The sequence below is a fragment of the Drosophila erecta genome, unplaced genomic scaffold, assembly GCF_003286155.1.
Source record: "Drosophila erecta strain 14021-0224.00,06,07 unplaced genomic scaffold, DereRS2 tig00000021-arrow-pilon, whole genome shotgun sequence".
Lineage (NCBI taxonomy): Eukaryota > Metazoa > Arthropoda > Insecta > Diptera > Drosophilidae > Drosophila > Drosophila erecta.
Window position 1 is genome coordinate 1,296,691 of NW_020825198.1, and position 20,121 is coordinate 1,316,811.

The following is a 20,121-nucleotide window of genomic DNA, read 5'->3' on the forward strand; positions in this document are numbered from 1 at the left end:
ATCACCCGTCATAGCCAGAACATTCAAATTCCCATCAATCGTCGTGCGATTTTTGCACAGAGCTCTTCACCACGCTCTTCAGCCTTTCTCTTGCAGGTGACTGGTGACTGAAGAATATTCGAACTTATCTGAGCCAAGTGCTGAAAACTCGGCCAAGAGCACGAGTAACAATCCGTCCGACGACGCATTCCGCGGTGCGTTCTCAGCCGTCGACTCTGGGTTCTCGATTCCCAGTTCTCGGGCTCTCATTTTCCGGCGCAGTGTCTCGCTTCAGTTCGCTGTAGACATTTTCCCGGTGCGGACGTGCGTTTGGCGGTGGAAATTGTCGAGCAGGCCGAGAAGGAAATTGCCACAATAGTTGCGCTCGGTTTCTGCGGTTGCTGCGGTTCTTTTTTCGGTTTATTTTTCGGCTCCTGCACTCTAATTTCATTAGCCGGAAAAGCGGAAAGCGGGGAAATGGCGGTGTGCAAGTTCGCCGGAGGCCGCTGAAGAAGTGCGTAAATTATGACATCGGGATATGGCTCGAAATCAAAGAGAGGCGATTGTCTCTTCGGCTGGCTCCCTGTAACCCAGAAGCCCAGAAGCCCACAAGCCCAGAAGTGTGTGTCCTGATAGCGTCGCCTCGCATTGCAGAAAGTAAAATTAGGGCAGAATGCCTGGCAGAGGGGAGGCTGCCACTCCCACCACTTGACCGCCCCGCTTAAAGTGCTCCTCGTTGTCGCAGCCTAATTAATTCAATGGCCCCACTCTGCTGCACCTAAATTTAGGACTGCCAGAAGGGACGCCACTTTTTAAATTCCCATCCAGCTTGGGGTGTATTTTTACCCGAAACGAGAGTCCCAAAAAGGACAGCAAAGTTTTTATCGAAGCCCAAATAAGTTTAGTTTGTGAACTACTAATTGCCTGAAAATTACTTGATATTTTTATCCCGGCCCACAACACATTATATTCCCGCATTTACGTGCCGTTCATAGAGCAAACAACTTTTGGCTGGGTTAATTATTTTTAAATTGCAAAAACATTTCATACGCAAAGCCCCGCAGAGCAAACGCAAAAATATATAAATAAATTTCCGCTTTTCATGGCCACACAAAAATGAGCGACAAAAAATCGGCAACGCCGATTTCGTAGGGCAAAAACCCCGCCAGAAAATAATAAAAAAGAAAACCAACAGGCCCACAGGAAAAGTGAATTCGGAATGGAATGGAAAAGTGTTCAAAACTGAGTGACAAGTGCGATTCGAGGGAATCTTTTTTCGGTGACAGCCTGAAATGTGCGAGAATTTATGATGCATTTAATTAAAACGATGCCTCGGATGCTTCGGCACAGGACATTTGCTCGCAAATTTGATGGTCAACAAAATGGACGAATAGGGACCCTCAATGCTACAGCATTCAAGTCAAACCCCGTGGTTAATGTGGCATATGATACCTTACTTAAGCAGCTGCTACAATGATTACGACGCCCTAAGCTATTACTATACCCTGAATAAGGCTGTATATCAAGCTTCTTAGAATTGTGCTATGTACTTAGAAGCGAATGGAAATCGATTTACTAGGAAGCACAGCCTATTACAATAGTAACCCAAGCCGCCTTCGCATGACTAACTCAACTCGACTCGCGTTGCGACTCCATTAGAAACTGCTTACCGCCGACGACGTTTCCTGTGGCTCTTCGGTTGCCCAGCGTAATTTGGCCATGTGTTGACACGACCACCTATTGAGCACCACCAGGTACCCAAATTCGTAGAACCCAGTGGAACCCAGTGGAACGGAGCTCTTGCCGAATGCGTGACTCACATGTCATCGTGCTGCCAGCGCGTTCCAGTGTTCCGCTCCATCTCGACCACTTCACGTCATGTTTTGGCCGCCAACAAACATGACATTTTACGGTTCTTTTATGCTTGCCACATGTCACGACACAGTTAACTGCCGCATAACGCAAAAACACCCCGCACAACATAACGCAACTCAACCCAACCCAACTGAACTGAACTGAACTGAACTGAACCCAAACCGCAGTAGACACATGAGGCTGTGGGAGACACTGGGGTTGCGGGCCTCCTCCTGGCGAGATCTATGGCATGAGTGCTCCGGAAAACATATAGCAGCCGCATATATTTATGTGCAGACTGGAAAACTACGATATTGGCCGGCCAGCTATGCAATTATGCAAAAAGGAGGGCGGACCTCGGGCTGTCAGTCATGGGAAATTGAAATTGCTGTCGACAATCGTGCGCTTTTGGGGTTAAAGTTGGGAAAACACTAAAGGGACATCAATTGATGAAATGCCAGGTGAAGTGATGGGTAATGGCATGGGAATAGCACCAATCCTTAGATAGGACTAGGTGACACCTCTTGCGAACTGCTGTGCTTCATGGCAAATCCCTTCTATATGCCCAATATCCTGCGCATATACAGGGATACACAAGTAAAAGGGATAACCCTCAGGTGCTCGAGGGCTGTTGGGAAAGGACAAGCGACTTGCCGGGGCTGACTCTTTTATTGCCGTCACTTGAGCCAATATTTGCACATTTCAACAATGTTGCCATTTTTCCACGTGGGCGTTACCCTTTCCGGGCACCCTTGCCACCCCCGAAAACCCGTTCCGAATCCTCCTATTCAGCCATGCATGCTTAAATGTAATGAAATATCCTGTTCCGTCTCCAGGACCCCCATCCATCGCTAGTCGGCGGGTCGCATAAAATCGCTCAATTCAATTTTTCCACGCCCCTACCCGTGGAGGATCCGGATCCGGATCCCCCTGCCACTGCCACTGCCACTGCTCCTGCTCCTGCCCAGCTGCGATTCGGTCTGCTGCCAATTCAAGTTTCCATTTTCATTAGGGAGTCCGGACCCCGCAGGTCCTTTAGGTGCTCCGCTCTGCACTCTACACAATGCTCAACTCGTTGAGCTTTGTTGGAGCTAACCAAGTGGGAAGGGTCCTTCATGCAGGGGAGTCGGCGGATGCGGATGTGGACGTGGATAGGGTGCTTGGTACTTGGTGCTCGGTGCTCGGTGCATATAATTAAGTCATCCGGTGGGCGGGGCAGACGCCATGCATCATGTATGCTCGGAAATGCTGCAGAAAGTTGAGCAAATTATGTTGTAGCCAACTGGTTGCACGGGGAGTTCGTGGCTTGATAAATAAATAATTTCATTTAATTATTCCAGGCTAGAGAGATTCTATGCTGTTGCTTATAATTATGCTGCGCTTATTCAGAAATTTCTGACTCCGTATTCCGTATTTTATTTCCCAGTGCTATAATATATTTGCTCCACCAATTCATTTTAATGAAGCCAGGCATTCAATTCAAAACATGCCAGAATCTTGTGTTTAGGAATGAACCAAGTGTACACATTTGATTTATCGTAGGTAGACATCTTTAAGTTGCACATCTTTCTGGGATCCTCGGAACTTTCTGGATCTTCTTCACTTCCTTTTCCATTTTCCACTTCCATTTCATTTCGCTAAGCTCCTCTGAGCCTCTGCCCAATCTTTCACTGGTTCGTGCCTCTTTCACTTCAATTCCATTTGATGCGCCACAAGATTTCCCCGCCACACGTTTGAATCGCTTCCCTCCCATTTTCCACTGCAACGTGTAACGTGCCACGTGTAACTGAGTTGTGAGTCTGTGAGTTGTGAGAGGCCCAAGTATAAATGCTGACCACTCCGTGCACTCGCTTTTCACTAGCCGCAAGCCCAGTTTCCCAGGTTTTTCCTAACTTTCATCGGCTTGAGGTCTTGTTCCTTTGTTATTGTTCGCTGCGCACTTGAGTTGTTCGGCTAGCCCTTTATTGTGCTCCGCCCCACCCCCTCTCCTGCGTCTCAACCCCTTCGCTAACTTGGCCCAAACCCATTTGGGCCCCGACACGTGAACGTGTGCAAGTGGCCCGCCCGATCGCCCCTGGCTTTTTCCCCGGCACGCGATGCACTTGGCCAAGATACCTCCGCCCCTTGGCCACCTGCCCCTTGTAGCCACCGTCAGCTGCAACTGTTGGCAATTTCTTTTGCCTTCCCTGTGCGTGGCAGAGGCATACTGGTTCTAGTAAATGCGAAACGCCTGCAAATAAACGCGAATTCTTCAGCAGCTTGGTATGATATAAGCAGGTAGTATGACGAAACTTCTTACTGTAGTTACGCGAATGCTTCAGCATCACTTGATGCCAACGTCGTTCCATGATGCGAAAAGTCTTATACTCCGCACGTTCTTAGGGTAACTACTAGTCTGTACTGCGTACACTGTCCATGCTGCATTGTGCACAATAGAGGGGAAAGGTTTGGAGGCCAGGGTAAATAATTTTCATGCTCATGGGCGGCGACGAAGTCGGCACTCGAGGGCATTTTTTACGAGATTCCTGGGCGGATGGGGAGCTAGAGACCGAGCTGGAGAACCGGCTGCTTAACTTTCCGAGTTGATGAATAATTTAATGGAAAAACACATGTTTCAGGGCTGTGGAACCCGCCACCCAGGCAAACAAATCGGTCGTCGAAATTGTCTGATATGGAATTGCCTATTTCCGGCTCAGTCTGGCGGCAAAAGAAGTTGTCATGGGATTGGGTTGTTCATAGGTAGCCAGAAGTGGCAGGACAACCAAGTTGAAGGGCTGCTGTGTTCCGAGGCAACCAAGATAACAATCACAAAAGATGTTCGCTTCAGGGTTTCAAATTACATGCGCTAAACATGGAGCTGCAACCGGAAGTCAAGTAAACACCATTTGCTTGGTGTCGAAGTTTTGAAGTTGGGCGCTAGCAAGTAGGCAACATAAATCGTTAATGAACGAAACTGAGCCGCTGGAAAGAAGCTATTTTGTTTTCAGGGACCTTTGGTCGCTGGGCAACGCAATCTGTTTGATCCGAGCCGCTTAAAGCTGTGCAAAATATTTTAATTAATTTTGCACAATCATAATGCCAGACGTGTAGAGCAAATTAATTGAATTGATGGCCTTGAACGTTGCCGAAAATAAGAGGGGCCCGAAAGGAAATGTTGCCGGCCAGCGGCATTAAATTGAAATATGAACATGAAAGCTTCTGTTTTCCATCCATCAACGGGCCACGACGACCTTAGACATTAACACATTCACACGCCATGTTTTATGTATATACACTTTGCCATAGTATTTATCAAAACAAGTGGTGCGGCGCAGGGGAGGAGGGACGTAAAAAACAGGACGTGTCGGGGTCACCAACTTATCTTCATCTGGGAGGGAAGTAAGGCGACCAACCCTCGTTTGTCTGCCATTGACGGCCTTAGTCCTCTGTTCTCCCTATTCTCCCTATTCTCCTGCTTTTCCTGCCACTTGGACTTTGGCCAGACGACGATGATTCAGGACCCACGTAACGCCAGCCGAAGTTGGGCCAAAGAGGGTTTGCTCTGGGAGATGCGGCTATCTCCTTTCCCATTTCCTTCGCGCGGAAGTCCTTTCTTCGTCCTTCCCGGGACATTAGGGATAATCATTACGATGATAAGCACGAACGATTTGATTTCTCCCGTTTATGTGGCCGTTCTCATCGACAGTTTCGCCTCGGCTGCACTGGCAAAAATTCTGAAATGATAATAAAACGTTATCAGCTTAATGAGCTACTTCTACTTGCTGAGTTGAAAAAAACTATTTCATCATTTACCATCATTACCTTTGGTCACTGCACCTTTTTTTATCAGTGTGGCGCGTATGTTTGGGTTTTGCGCCTTGTTTGCTTGCCCGCCTTTTGTTTCGATAAGTGACTCAAGTGGCTTTTGTAGCTTTATTTTTATGGCGCACTCTTGCTGGTCTTGCCACCAAATTGAATAGTTCACAGCTCATTTTGTTTATTTCCCTAGTTAGGCAAATTTGGGCACCGTCTTTGATTCGGAAACTTCGTCCTTTCGGTTCTTAATGCAGTTTTGTGACAGTTTCCAATTATAAACTTGATAAAATGTGGTCTCCTTAGTTGGCCAAAAATCCTCATTATAGTTCGGCTTTGGCATTGTTAATCCACTGAAACCCCACTTTCCACTGCTTCCATGGCGCAAATGTCTTTTCGTTGAGCTTTTAAAAGTTTCCGCTTCGCGTTTTGTAGCATAGCAAAAATTTCGTACTTTTTTGAACGCATTGTTCACTTTACTCACAATTCGTTTTTTGCGTGAACTTTAGCGTTGACCCAGTTTCCTTTTGGATTTGCTGAATTCGCTCAGACAGCGCGGCGTATACGTAATGTTTGGAAGTTGGGGGCCACCATTTGAAACGCTTGCATGTTTGCATGAGCGAAAACTAGCAAGCAAATTTGCTTTTAATTTCCAAGAGCCGAAGCTTCGTAGAGCATTTCAAATTCATGAACACAAATATTTGTGAAGCGAGTGGGGAATTGGGCGGGGCGCTCACTTAATGACAAAGTAAGTCAAAATGTAGCGACAACATTGGCCCATACATCACGGGATAAAACGAGCTGACGACTCCAAGGACTCGCAGGACTCGCAGGACTCCAGGGGCGGAGTTTTAAGGACTTTGCCAACAAATGGCGTCATCACTTTCACTCGCCAAGCAGCAGCCGTCGGACAGTGCGGTCGGAAACTATAAGTCTGCGTCCTATCCGTTATCTTAACAGCTACCAACTTGGTTGAAAAGAAAAAGAAAATGTATATAGAACTGCCAACTAACTTCGGCATCGTACTCTGATTAGGGACGTCCTTCCATCTTGTTCGATTTAGACCTTTTAAACCAAATAACTCCAAATGCATGTGTAAGTTACTACCATTTTGTAATCAAGATGGCAGGCTTTCCATAATGCTGTGTGTCGTAGTGTAATTCCTCCACCCGTGCCACCCATACCACCCACCTCTTGGCTCACTTAGGTTAACCCACATTGACAATGAGTCGCACAACAGACAGATGTTTCTGGGGGGAACCGACATGCTCTCCTTGCCAGGCCATCCTTAAAAGTCCACACGGAGCACAGAACTCTTTCATCAGCAGAGGCAGTGGGAAAGCAGAGCAAAGCAGAAGCAGCACTTCTTGCTGTGCTTCCATTGTGTCAACAAGCGAGGTCACCCAAAAGTGGGCGGAAAAGCGCTGGGGTGGCATTAACTGCAGCACGTTAATGTTATTGTAGGCGCGACTGACTGACTTTCCCCCGCTTTTCCCACTTTCCCTCTCGTTTCCCGCCGCGAGGAAGAGGAAAGGAGCTTTTGTTGTTCGGGCGATTAAAAGTTGTCGTCGTTGTTGCTGTCTTCCTTTCGCTTTTGGCCCCATTCGACTGACATCGTGGCGGGGCTTCCCCGTTCTGGCCCACTGCGTTGTTGTTGTTGTTGTGGCTGACCCGCTAACCTCAGAGCACACAAACACACACGTAGCCACACACACACACCACACACACCCAGCTACACAAAGGGAAAATTCATGAGAATGGCAGTCCACCCACTTTCACCTTTTGGCTTACAAAACGCCTTTGTGCCTTCGAACTAAGCTCGTTTTGTACTCAACACGAGTTTAAATTGAAAGTTAATACAAATGAAAATCACAATTTCCACAGGCTTTCATGAAAAATGTGCCAAAAGTCTTTTAGCTGGCTAAGAACATAATTTACCTTAGAGAATTCCATGTGAAATATACGTACTGCTATGCTGACCCATTTGGAAGGCAATGACGTCGGGTATTTTTTTTCTGTGTACCCACACCCGCGATACAAAGCAATAAAGTGCAGGGCGAAAATCGCCCACTTGGCACGGTTTCCTCGCACAATTACGGGGCAATCAATTGGCCAAGCTGTCAATAGTTGCCAATAAATGTATTGAGAGCACGGCAATCGAACTTGGCAACCCGGTTGCATTTTCCGATTTTCCGCGGACGCTGCAGTGGGAGCCAAAAATCAAGAACCATAAATATAAGTAAAGACTTATCTCTTCCCTTCCAGCAGCGAGGAGCCAATGAACTTGCTGACAACTTGAGACGTCGAGACCACGAGGAGGGGCATACCCTTTGGGCGGTCAAGGAATCGGGCCACCATGGGCGACCTACAGGCCACCATCGAGTTCGTCGTGGAGCTGCACAAGTTCTTCAATGTGGATTTGTTTCAGCGCGGGTGAGTCTGTTCCTTGAGTTTGGAAACCGCTCGAACTCAGTGATGTATTAATCCAAGGTGCCCAAAGTAATAGAGCAAAGAGCAGGAAACTTTTCTGAGAACGACGTGAAAATTGATGGATTAGCTGGGAAATGCGTTAGTCAAACCTCGAGCTCTGAGCTCCAACTTTTCCATTTAAAGTTTGGCCAACTCTACATTTGTCACCGCTAAATGGAAGTTACATTTGCCCAAAAATCATGAAACCCCATCAAATTGGCTTCCTGCAATTAGTGCCTTTGCGATGATTTGCACTTCAAACATTTAAGAAATCCGGCCAATTGCGAGTATCACCCACCTTACCCACTATTGGCCCAACAAATATTTCAAATAAAATTGTTAATTTCCTCCAATTTGCTGAGCTCGTAACGCAGACCTTTGAAGTGTTGGGCAAACAAAATGAAATGCAGTGCGATAGGCAAATAAAGAGTGCCCAAACAATCAAGAGGCAGTAAAAACGGGGAATTCAGACATGTGTACATACACATAGTGACCGTAGCACTCACTAATTGTCAGCCAAGTGTTTATGGGTTTTCGATTTGTTGCTGCTGCTCTTGAGGAAAGCGAATGCCGAGCAACTGCTCGTGTTTTCAAAATACACAAATGGAAAAAAGTACAAAAACACGAAAAGTGTGCGAGTGCCAGTGGAAATGAAAGCCAATATAGAGCATTTTTGTTCGGGCTGCGTTTTGTGTCTGCTTTCCTACGACTTCCCCTTGTGGAAGACCAGAGTGTCAGTGGCCAAATCTGCTGGGTATCGGGGTTTCCTCACCTTGAAATGGTTCCACAGCAACTGGGTAACTGCAGAAATCCCATGCTAGTAATCAAAAGTAAATGGGGTACAATTAGGCAAAGAATTTTAACATTGATCTTGTGTTAGCTAAGACTCTTAGGAAAACATATCAATTATGGCTTACAAGTGTCCCTACTGATTAAGCGAATTCAATTAATCCCCCACCTCCCCCATCTTCCACAGACTCTACCAGGTGCGCTGCGGCCTGCGAGTTTCACCCCGCCTACCTGTGCAGGTGGAGACGAGCATTCCGGAAGCCAGTGGCCCCGGAAAGCAGAACGGACACGTCAACGGGGCCACCACCGAGCACGGCAGCAGCGATAGCGAGCGGGGGGAGCTGTCGCCGGGGGAAGTGCCACGCCTACACGAGACGCCACCGGGGGGCAGCTGCTCATCCGCCTCCGTTATCAACGGCAGCGGCGCCTCGCGCATCTTCCAGATACTCTACCGCAACGAGGAGGTTCCGCTGCGCGACATCATCCACTTTAGGAGCCACTTGCTGGGTGAGTGCACTCAGAAAAATCAGCTAGTATTCGTGTGGCACCCCAATGTTTTCCTAAAAGGTTCTTAACCCCTGACGGCAAATAAACAGTGTTTTTTACGAGTGTGGCCATTGGCCAAGTAGGCTGCCGCATACATTGCACTTTCGAGTGCCTCTTGCCAAGAATGCGAAAAGGCATCGCGTTCTTCCGCATTGTGGGCATTGCAGAGGTGGCTGCAATTCGCAGAAACTACTACTTCAACTCTATTAATTATATTCCATCAAACGAAGAGATCGGAATTTATTGGATTGCTTTAAGGATGCCAAATTAAATTAAGGCGTGTCGCAAAATTTGTGCCCTGCAGGCGGGAATTCCCCTTGCCGCATGGGTGGCACTTTGGTGGGAATCCGGGGAAAAGCAGACACCAAATCACTCGACCAGTTCAGTCAGCGGACAGCGAAAGTTTCGAAGCCGAAATGAGTTTATTGTTCGATTGGAAATATAAATCAAATTGTCAGAGAGCGGACCAAAGTTCTGCTCTTGGCCAAAAAAGTTTGGAGCCCCGGGGATCGGGAATGGAGCTGAATGGAGCTGTATGCATCTGACCACACGGGACAGATGCCGAAGACGTATGGCAGGACGCAAACTTCAGCTCGGTAACTTCCCTTCCTTCCAGCTAATTGCATTTATTGCTGACTGCAGCTAAAAGGATTCCTGCTGCCCCGGCTGCAATGCAATTACGAAAAGTTGGGAACTCCTTTTAGCAAATTCTCGGCCAGCAGTGAAAACTTGGCCCACACCATGACCCAGTTTACGTCAATAAAAGAAAAACAAGGCGCTGAACGAAAGACACAAGGGCAAGCATAAGAACTCTAAAGTAAACAATTAGTTATGCATTACAAGAGTTGGATGATGGACTAGCGAGTGACCTGCACAAACGGCAGAGAACATTGCACATCTAGAACTTTAGTTTCAGGCACCTAAGACTTCGTTTACAGAGCACATCACATACATACTATGTATTATATATTTATTATGCTCAAATTGTGCACGCTTCGTGAAATAATCAATTTAGAAAACATTTGTGTACTCGGTAACCGCACCATAAAACCCAATAAAAGGCGCATAAAAGCTTAGCGGGGCAAAAACATAAGAGAAAACTGGCAAATTGAAAGTAAATTTCGACACGATGCGGAGAGTGAGAAGCTGGCGGAAAATGCGGAAAAGCCCATGAAAATATGTACACACGCGTCGGCAGCACATGGAAATGTTGGATAAAAATATAAAGAGATATTTTTATTCGCATATTTATGGATATTGTTTGAGGAGGTATGAGGAAATAAAAGAGCGCCAGAGATTTCGAGGTGTTGAAGTGCCAGAATGGCGATGAGCACTTGCCGGACGCCTCGCACCATTTGGTGCCTCGATTTTGGTGCGCCAGGCACCTTATCTCCGCATCCTTGTGGCTGCTGCCTTCTATTTTCCCGCCATCGCATCCTTCGACAACAATAGAAACATCAACCACTTGGCTGCCGAGCAAAGTGATTAATTCATTCGGACAAGTTTGCCGAGCAAAGTGCGGGGAATCTACAAACAAAAGTTACTTTTCAGTTGACAGCTCGCAGTCTGTTGTGGATGCCTCGCATGTATGTGATTGTTGGGCTTTCCACTTTCCGCTTTTCTGCTCCTCCTAGCTGTGCAATTTATCTTTCGCATAGTTCCGTACAGTGGGCTAGCGCACCGCAGACAATAAAATAAACTGTGTCGAGCGGCGGAGAGGAGACCCTTGCGAAGCCCTCGGCATTTAAATTATTCCAGCCAAAAGCAATTGTCACCACGGACCACATGGCGGATGAGTGATGTGGCGGAGGACCCAGCAGAAATCTCAACAAGCCAAAGAACTGGCTGCTCTCCGCTCCTTTTATTGCCTTTCGCCATAAGTAAATCCTTGTCTTATGAAAACAAATGAATTTTATGGCCCCACGGAGGAGCAGGCTGCTGGCATCCTAAGCAGGAGCCCCATAAACCCATAACCCATAAACCCCATCGACATGTGGAGCAAATTGAATTTGATTAACGTATTCAGCCCGGAAACGACGTGGGTGGGGTTCACCGAGCTAAAGGTAGCTTTGGGCCATTGGCAAACTCGGATGATTATTATTATGGAGTGGCAGGTGGAATAATCGCCGGTATTGATGAATATGCACAGAAAGGTGGGCTAACTTGTTGAACATCCAATAAGATAAACTAACCCTAATGGGCTTAGCACTTTACAGTACGTGATTAGATTTGTCCCAAGTTAAGTTGGCCTAAATTTCCATCCATCCATATTTAATACTGGAACATCTGCCTGAATCGAGAATGAAACCTAATTGATTGAGTTGCCAAACACAACTAGGACAACATTTTCCTGACTCATCGATTCACTCGGTTTCCGGCCAACGATTTGCGGTCTTCGCAGAATTTTGATTTGTCTTTGTCGCAGCACCACTACATGGACATTAACCCATTTGGCCCGGAGGTGGTGGGCGGCAGACCTATCCCGAACCACCCACTTGCCACTATTTCGAGCTAAACGAAAATCGATAGGAAAACAAATAAGCCAAGACGGCATCGAAACGGGGTTTTGGACGGGTCGGAAGGCCGGAAGGGGCATGGGGATGTTGCAGGATGTTTGCATGCAGGATTTTCTGCCGCATTTATCCCGGGGATTTGCAGTTCACTCAACCTCAAGACGGATATCCACTTTTTGCCCGCTCCTCTCATGCCTTTTCAATTTTTGCAGTTGACAGTCGTCACCTGAAGGAGTCCATTGAACGGGCCGAGTTTTCCCTGCAGCTGGAGCTCTGGTTTGGGGAGCAGAACGGGTCGAGCAGCCTGAACGGCAATGGAAACGGCAGTGGGATGGGCAGCTTCTCCGGACCCGCCAGCTCCGCCCTGACACTGGCCTCCACCAGGAGCCTGCAGCTGAACTTTCATCCGGGACGTGGCCTTCACTACCATCTGCCGGTGCTGTTCGACTACTTCCATCTGGCCGCCATCAGTGTGGGCATCCACGCCAGCCTCGTGGCCCTCCATCAGCCGTACATCAAGTGAGTAGTGGTGTGCTCGAGGTGCACTGGAAAAAAAGTAGAAGGGAATTACTAAAGTAGTTATAATATCACTGGGTGGGTGAGCAGAGGTATCCAGCCAAATAATGGTCCTTTCAGCAAAAGAGCAAAAACACTTGGAAATCAATTCAGATGCACATACGTAGTCACTCAAGTTAAAAATTCCATTTGCAGATCACTGAATGCCAGTGATTTTGCACAGTGCAGTCACGGGTTCAAGTGTCAGTCGCTGCAGGAGATGCAAAGCGAAGATGACAACATGATCTCTAATGTCACCGTTGATACGCTCATATTTTTCACAGTAAATTGAACCCGCTGCGTGGGCGGGACGGGTCAGGTCAGTGGGCGTGGCCCCCCTTTTTCATCGTGTCCTGTTGCATGGCAACTGCATCAGCATCAGCAGAGGGGCGTGGGAGCTTCGCAGGCAACTGGCGGCCAGTTACCCGCACAAATCATTTCCAACTCATTAAAATTGCACCCAGGCTCCCCAGGACGCAGCGCCTCCTTTTCTGCCCACTGCTCACACAAAAGGGGAGAGAGTACAAAAAATGTCGAGGCATAAATTTTAATGACTCTCGCAATGCAATTGTGTCCTTTGTCCTTTGGCTCCTGTCCGGGAAAAGTTGCTGGCAAAAGCACGAGTACACAACACGAAACTCGCGCGGCTAACAAGATGCAGGGGCGTGGCACAATCCGGGGGCGTGGCTGCATCCCTGGTGGAGTACAACTGCGGAGTCAATTCTTACGCCGTTTGATTCGGCAAAAGTTGTATCCATCCGCCATCCGCCATCTGCCATCCACTATGCGGCAGAATTTCCCTCTTATTATCCTGGACAAAGTTTGCCTTCTTTTCTGTGAGTAATTCCTTAATCTGTTTTATATTGCTAAAAGTTGTCGGCAATTTTCGAGTGCAAATCCTCCGCTACTTCCGCAACCAGGAGTAGCAATTGGAGGTCCTCGCACGGAACGAATCCTTTGGCAAACATAATATGAAACGGAATTTGAAATTCGCTCAGGCCGCGTAGAGCTTCTATCCCTCTCGTACGAGTATGAATAAAATATCATCTCATTGGGCTCTGGAATTCCTCGTTGACCTTGGCCTTTGCCCCGATGTGGCATACTCATCCTGATTACCACCAATACCCGCCGCCAGCTCCTCCAGCCTTCCTCCTCGTGAGCAATGCCGTAAATTGCCTGATTATCTCGACAAACTAAGGTCCAATCAAGAACGCAGTCGGATTGGCTTACCAGCGGATTTTCGGCGGCCAAACTTTAAAGAGCTCGGGATTAAGTCCTTCAAAGTCGTGGCGAACTGGAATAATAGTACATATTAAATTATTCCAAATCACTTAGTTTAGAACTTAGAACCTGTTTATTATTATTCCATTAGTTTGATTTATTGTACTAGGTGTATGCCCACTTTTGCACTGTATAGCTAGCTGAAATATTGAAAAACTATTAAATTTAAAAAACTATTTAATTGTTTCGAAACTAAATGTACATACACAACTAACAATATATCCTGAAAACTGCGTGGCGAACGTCCCATTTTCCTGGCAATAAGTGGCAGTTGTAATTCAACCGTTTATCATTTTCTATAACCTGCGATCCATTTATCTCATTTTCGTGCGTCAACGATACCGAATTAAACCCAAACACATAATCCATACCAAAATCACCCAAAAACGGATCGCACCCGACCAATCAACACTGAAAACTGGTTGCGGTTGCAGGAAAAGCGTGTTCTCGTACATGAAATTCTGGTAAGAGCCCATCATAACTCCATCACAACTAAATCTCCGTAACTGTGTTAATTCCGTACTTCAATCCGCTCGGATCACGTAGTTGGTGTAGTTTCTGTGGCCAGAAGAGATTGCTTTATGTATCCGTATCCTATCCGTCCGTCCGTCCCTGCCCACATCTCTCCTTTTATGTGTCATTTTATATGGTAGACATGAACTGGATGCTCCGAGGGCCAAGGATTTAACTGTGGTCTTTTATGGCCTTCTCATTATATTTCAGTGCCCCTCGCAGCTCGAAGCCGTGGAGTGCGGGCAAGCTGAGCTGCAGGGGAAACACTTCGCCAGGACCCTTGGAGGCGGTGTTCTTCGGACCCCAGATAGGAGGCACGACCAAGTGCAGCGGAGGTCCTGCGGGCAGGCTGCTCCAGTCCAGAGCGATTCATCGGGAGATCTGCTGCTTGCTACTAGGTATGAAGCCCACTCTCCAAACTAAGACATTTCTGTGACATTAAAGTCCTTCTTTCAGGTGCCATTGAGCAGCTGAAGGCCACGCTTAACGAGTTCAGCACAGTGCTGCCTCCGAGTATAAACTCCCAGATTGGTTCGCCGCCTCTGAGGGAGAATGACACGGGAGAAAGACTGCAACTTCTATTGGATCAGGCGAAGCAACTGGAGGCGGAGGAGGACTTCGCCATTCGGGCCAACTCGGACATAGCCCAACTGTGCGCGGAGAGCATTTTCTGGTGGAGAAGGGTTCTCCTGGCCTCCAGATCCTCGACGGCAGTGCACACCCTACTGGCCAGGAAACACCACATACTCCGGGTGCGAAGGTTTGCCGAGGGCTTCTTTGTGCTGGAGCAACCGCGCCATGCGGCAGCAGCTGGTTGTCAGGACCAATCCAATGGGTCACCAGCACCTGGCCATTGCCAGGGATACGTGGCCATAGCGGAGCTGGCCAGGAGGAGTCGCTATCTGCAATCCCTGCCGCCGCTTCCAGTTCATTGCACCCCCATCGACGGTGACGCCTCGTCCCTGCCGCTGATCTTCGAGGATCGCTATGTGACCCCAAACAGCAGCTATGCCAGGAGGAGATCTGGCAGTGATCCCCAGCTAGATGAAACAGTATCGGTGGTGGGCGGCCAGAAGAAAAAGGTGGACAAAACCCACTCCAGCAGCAGCTTAAATGGCATCAAAGATTGTTTGGCCTGCCATTTTGACTATGATTACCCGCAGAGCAATGGCTCGGGACCGGCTCATCCGCACGCCAAGTGCGTGATCACCCCGAGATTCGCTTTGGGTGGGGAAGTGCTCCAGGCGAGTCTCACCATTGCGCCCAGCAAGGAAGCAGCTCCGGAAGCCACTGCTCCGCCCACGCTGCGTCACAATCTGTCCAGACACTCGGTCACCGGTTTGCTGGAGGATCTCGACCTGGATTCCAGTGTGCCAGCGCGGCACAGCAAGTCCCTGGACCAACTCGATGGCTGCGAGGGACTTACCACAAATCCAGTGAGCATGACCAACAACCACACTCTACCCCGACTCCAGGCGGACGATCTGATGAGGAACATATGTGAGTTTCGTCAGCGGTATGGAAAGTTCGATTACCTGCACGAGATCAAGCTGCTGAATCCTCCCAAGCACCAGCAACAGGCAGCGCCACAGCAGCAGCAGCAGTGCAACAATGGTTACAACTCCCTGCCCAAGTCGATGGTTCCGCCTAGGAGCTCCTATCCACCTCCTCCTCCGAGTCAGCATACCACCATGCCGAGAAGCAATTCCTCGCAGATACCTCGAGCCGTGGAAATTGCCCGGGTGCGGGTCTCCGACATCAAGGAGATGTTGAGGCAGGGTCAACTGAGGAAGGAGTCCAGCAGCTCCGAGAGCGACATGATGCAGAAGCTCCAGATGCTGAGCTCGAACAGTGTTCCCTTCCGGTTGGAGGGAACCAGCAACAACAACACCACCAGCAGTGATCCCAACACCAGTGGTTTCAGTGAATCACTGCCGAACTTGGCTCCACCACCCGAATTCGATTCGGATTCGCAGCTGAGGCGGCAAAGGAGCAACTCCACATCATCGCTGAGCGAGGAGAGTGGCTGGGTAAGCAGTCGGAGGAGCTCCCTGGCAATTTCCAGTCCGGACACCATCACCAGTACGGGTATGACAAATCGGCAGAGACACACCCAGCTCAACTTGGGTATGGGCATGGCCATGGAGACCCGCCTGAATGGCGAGCAGCTGAGACTACGCCTACAAAAGGTCCTGGAACAGCAGCAGCTTCAGCAGCAGCATTCCCACAAGACCCGGAAGAGGCAGGCAGGGTCCTCCAGTCAGAGTCGTACTCCCGCCCGCCAGCAGACTGAGGTACACAAGAAGATCTCCTCGGTGACGGTCAATATCAAGCGGGAGCGTTCCCGTTACCAGCTGGATAGGCTACGTCATCTGCCCAACGGGGAGTCCACGGAGGTGGAGGAAATGGAGCCACCACCGAGGAGGAATCGCCACAAGACTGCCTGCGAGAAGTCCAAGTCGGAGTTCGATATAACAAGTCTGAAGGACATGCAACCATTGGATGCAGTGTGCTTGCCACCTCCCCAGCAGTTCCAGGATCAAGAGCAGGAGATGGCGCTAGTCTTGGCTCCGCCGCCGCCCGATGAGTTCCGGGATCCGCCACCGGAGCCAGCTCCAGCAGCGCCCATAGCACCAGTTCCGCCACCTGCTGCACTTCCCCCAACGGGAAAGACCAAGATTGTCGCTTGCCATCTGCCGCCACCGCTAAAGGAACGCCAACCCATTGGAGCCATTGATAATCCAGTGTACCACATATACGAGTCACTGCGTCCCATCTCCACGCCGGCCATCTTCAGCAACAAGCCTGTGCTCAAATCCCACAGCTTGGCGGAGTTGAAGAGACCCCAAAACCTCCCCAATCATTCGCTCAACCACCAGTGCAAGACGCACGCGATCAATGGTAATGGGCTGGAGAATGGTCTGGATCACGAACAGGACGAGAACAAGGAGAACTCCAATGGCCAGGTGAGGGCAACCAAGCATGGTCACAGTTCCAATACCAGCTCCAAGCACAAGCGCAAGGGCCAAGTGGTGGCATCCGCCGTTCAGGAGGCTCCACCCAGCATCTCCCTGCTGGAGTTCGAGAAGTACCGCGAGGAGTTCCGCAAGCAGATCAAGTACCAGGGCAGCATATACTCCGACTACGTGCAGCTGGCCTCGGAGCTGCCCTACTTCTACATCAGCGACGAGTACCGCGCATTCTCGCCCAACGGAATGCACCTGGTCATCTGCGTCCACGGGTTGGATGGCAACTCGGCGGACCTGCGACTGGTGCGCACCTATCTGGAGCTGGGGTTGCCCGGTGTGAATCTGGAGTTCCTCATGTCGGAGAGGAACCAGGGAGACACCTTCTCGGATTTTGACACCATGACTGATCGGTAAGCGAAAGCCAATTATATCTTTTATAGCCTTTCCCAAAAATCTGTAATCCTTTAGGCTGGTTACCGAGATACTCTACCATATCGATAGCTGCGCCCTGAATCCCGCTCGCATTTCATTCGTGGCCCATTCGCTGGGCACGATAATTGTGAGGAGTGCTCTGGCCAGGCCCCAAATGAGGCCCCTGCTCCCGCGCCTGCACACCTTCCTCTCGCTCTCCGGACCCCACCTGGGAACACTCTACAACACGAGTGGGCTGGTGAACATGGGTGAGTCTATAAAACACAGAAAAAAATTAATCAGTAGAGGCATGGTAATTAACCTACGTTCTTACGCCTTCCGCAGGAATGTGGTTCATGCAGAAGTGGAAGAAGTCCGGATCCCTGCTGCAGCTCTGCATGCGAGACACCACCGATATGCGGAATAGTTTCCTGTACAGGCTGAGCCAACGGAGCACCCTGCACCACTTCAAGAACATCCTGCTCTGTGGTTCCAGCCAGGATCGCTATGTCCCAGCGCACTCGGCTCGCCTGGAGCTTTGCAAGGCGGCAATGAGGGATAGCTCCTCGTTGGGTACCATTTACAGGTTCGATTGGAGCGGAGGCTTGTAGAACTGACGACTATAGAGATTCCTTTTCAGGGAAATGGTGCACAACATAATAGCTCCCATTTTGGCCAGGCCCGAACTGACTTTGGCCCGCTTCGATGTCCATCATGCCCTGCCCCACACGGCCAACACTTTGATCGGTCGAGCGGCTCACATTGCTGTCCTGGACTCAGAGTTGTTTATTGAGAAGTTTATGCTGATCGCAGGACTGAAGTACTTCAGTTAACCAGGTCGCTAAGCCAGTCCTGAGAAGGCCGAAACACTGTTGACTTACAAGTCTTTAGAAGAGTCCAAGCAACTACCAAATAAGTTAATACATTAAAAAATATAGGTTATTGTTTAATAAGTACAAATGATTGCATGTTTCTATATTTTAAAACTTTTGTTTTGGTTATTTTTTAGGATTTTTGTTTAGTTGCAATCAATACTGTAATTCAGTTCAGTTTTATTCGCTCAGTTGTATATATTCAAAGTTAGGAAATATTCTCTTGGAAGCTTACAATTTCTAAATTTCTGTACCTATTGTTTTGTAAGCGAAACTTTTAAACACACAGGGTACTCATGCTTAAATATGAAGAAGACAAAAGAAGAACCACAGTCATCAGATCAGCCAAATAATTCCAATTGATCAGCGATTGGAACAAGGAATTTAATGAAGCAAATCGTTAGACTTGAATTTTTTACAAATGCAACTCTTTTGTAGCGAATTGAATACACTCAGATAAGAACAAATCAAAAACCAAAGAATGTTTAATCAAAAACCTATAACCAAAACCAAAGTCGGCATAATGTTGAAACACACGCGTTACAGATAATTACATTTTTAGCTATAAGAGTTGAGCGCATACAAAGCAAAAACAAAAGCCAAAGACATCATAAGTAGTGTTAAATTCCAGTTCAAAACTATACACGAGACTTTTTCGAAACGGTTGAATTGAAAATGGGAAGTGAACGAAAACAAGAACGATCATGTTAAGTATACGTAATCTATCGAAAGTAGTTGAGCACGGCAAGGCAAGGTTGCATTTTGATGAAAGTAGCGAGATAGTGTTAGCAATTTTTAAGACTAATCAAAACACAAACAGAGACAAAATGGTTTTTTCCAAATCTTTTTACTGCTAGAAGAGAGAACAAATTTAGAAGAACTAGAGATAAAGTAGAGGTAGTGTTGAACTAGTCGAGTTGTTAGTAGTTGAGTGCATTAATGGATCGTCAATTAGGTGGAGAAGTGGACGATGTAGAGGTTTGTTTGCAGATTTCAACTTTTCATTGGGGAACAAGATCGGTAACGTAGCGTAGAGCAGTTAGGACAAAAAACTTTGCAAATTTATAGTCTAGTCTAAGCCATAACTCTGTGTTTTCTGAGCTTTTTCCAATTGCTGTTGTGAACTACTACTATTTGTGACCCTTCCAGAAAATGCATTCTTTTTACGTGTATAACCGTCCTAAATGTTACTACTTTATCAACTTGCTATGACGAAAAACGAAGTGTGTAACTGGTTTTAAAAATGTTTGTGTGCATCTAAAAATTGAATGTGTGTTAAAATATTTCCTAGGGCACCACGATTTTACTACATGTATTCGACCTAATTGAGCAAATTTCCCTAAGTTGCAGTTTAAATCCTTTCTTTTGAATAAAATATGCTAAAATGCAATTTTAGTGGAACATAAGTCAACAGTATTGTTATTTTATGTGGGTTTACGGTAATTTGTGTTTTTTCTTATATAGAGTGAATACTTTATTTTGAGCAAACAAGCAAACATTGCTCCAATAATGTCATTGTTCATTTAGAAATAATTGGTACATTTGAGGTTTGCCCACGAAAGATACAAATGTTTCTTA

The 20,121-nt window shown here is 47.8% G+C and overlaps 1 protein-coding gene across 4 annotated transcripts; it reads left to right on the forward strand.

Moving 5' to 3' along the window:
- Nucleotides 1-276: 276 nt before the first annotated feature.
- LOC6545577 lies at nucleotides 277-19,933 on the forward strand. Of its 4 annotated transcripts, none has more exons than XM_026977303.1 (9): nucleotides 277-599; nucleotides 7,891-8,058; nucleotides 9,071-9,390; nucleotides 12,155-12,461; nucleotides 14,502-14,689; nucleotides 14,748-17,670; nucleotides 17,729-17,940; nucleotides 18,017-18,257; nucleotides 18,312-19,933. In XM_026977303.1, the coding sequence occupies exons 2-9, from the start codon at nucleotides 7,982-7,984 to the stop codon at nucleotides 18,502-18,504; spliced, it is 4,461 nt and encodes a 1,486-aa protein (XP_026833104.1). In that variant the 5' UTR covers nucleotides 277-599; nucleotides 7,891-7,981; the 3' UTR covers nucleotides 18,505-19,933. The 4 variants fall into 4 exon arrangements, with proteins under 4 accessions (XP_026833104.1, XP_026833103.1, XP_015013613.1 ...); XM_026977302.1 differs by having other exon boundaries at nucleotides 277-493; XM_015158127.2 differs by having other exon boundaries at nucleotides 277-493; nucleotides 7,894-8,058.
- Nucleotides 19,934-20,121: the final 188 nt, after the last annotated feature.

Excerpts from the sequence above, each read along its gene's own strand:
- LOC6545577 (XM_026977303.1), top strand. The coding sequence starts at position 7,982 with ATGGGCGACCTACAGGCCACCATCGAGTTCGTCGTGGAGCTGCACAAG. Across the intron at positions 8,059-9,070 it reads GTGGATTTGTTTCAGCGCGG|ACTCTACCAGGTGCGCTGCG; the intron begins GTGAGTCTGTTC and ends CATCTTCCACAG. Across the intron at positions 17,671-17,728 it reads TTTGACACCATGACTGATCG|GCTGGTTACCGAGATACTCT; the intron begins GTAAGCGAAAGC and ends GTAATCCTTTAG.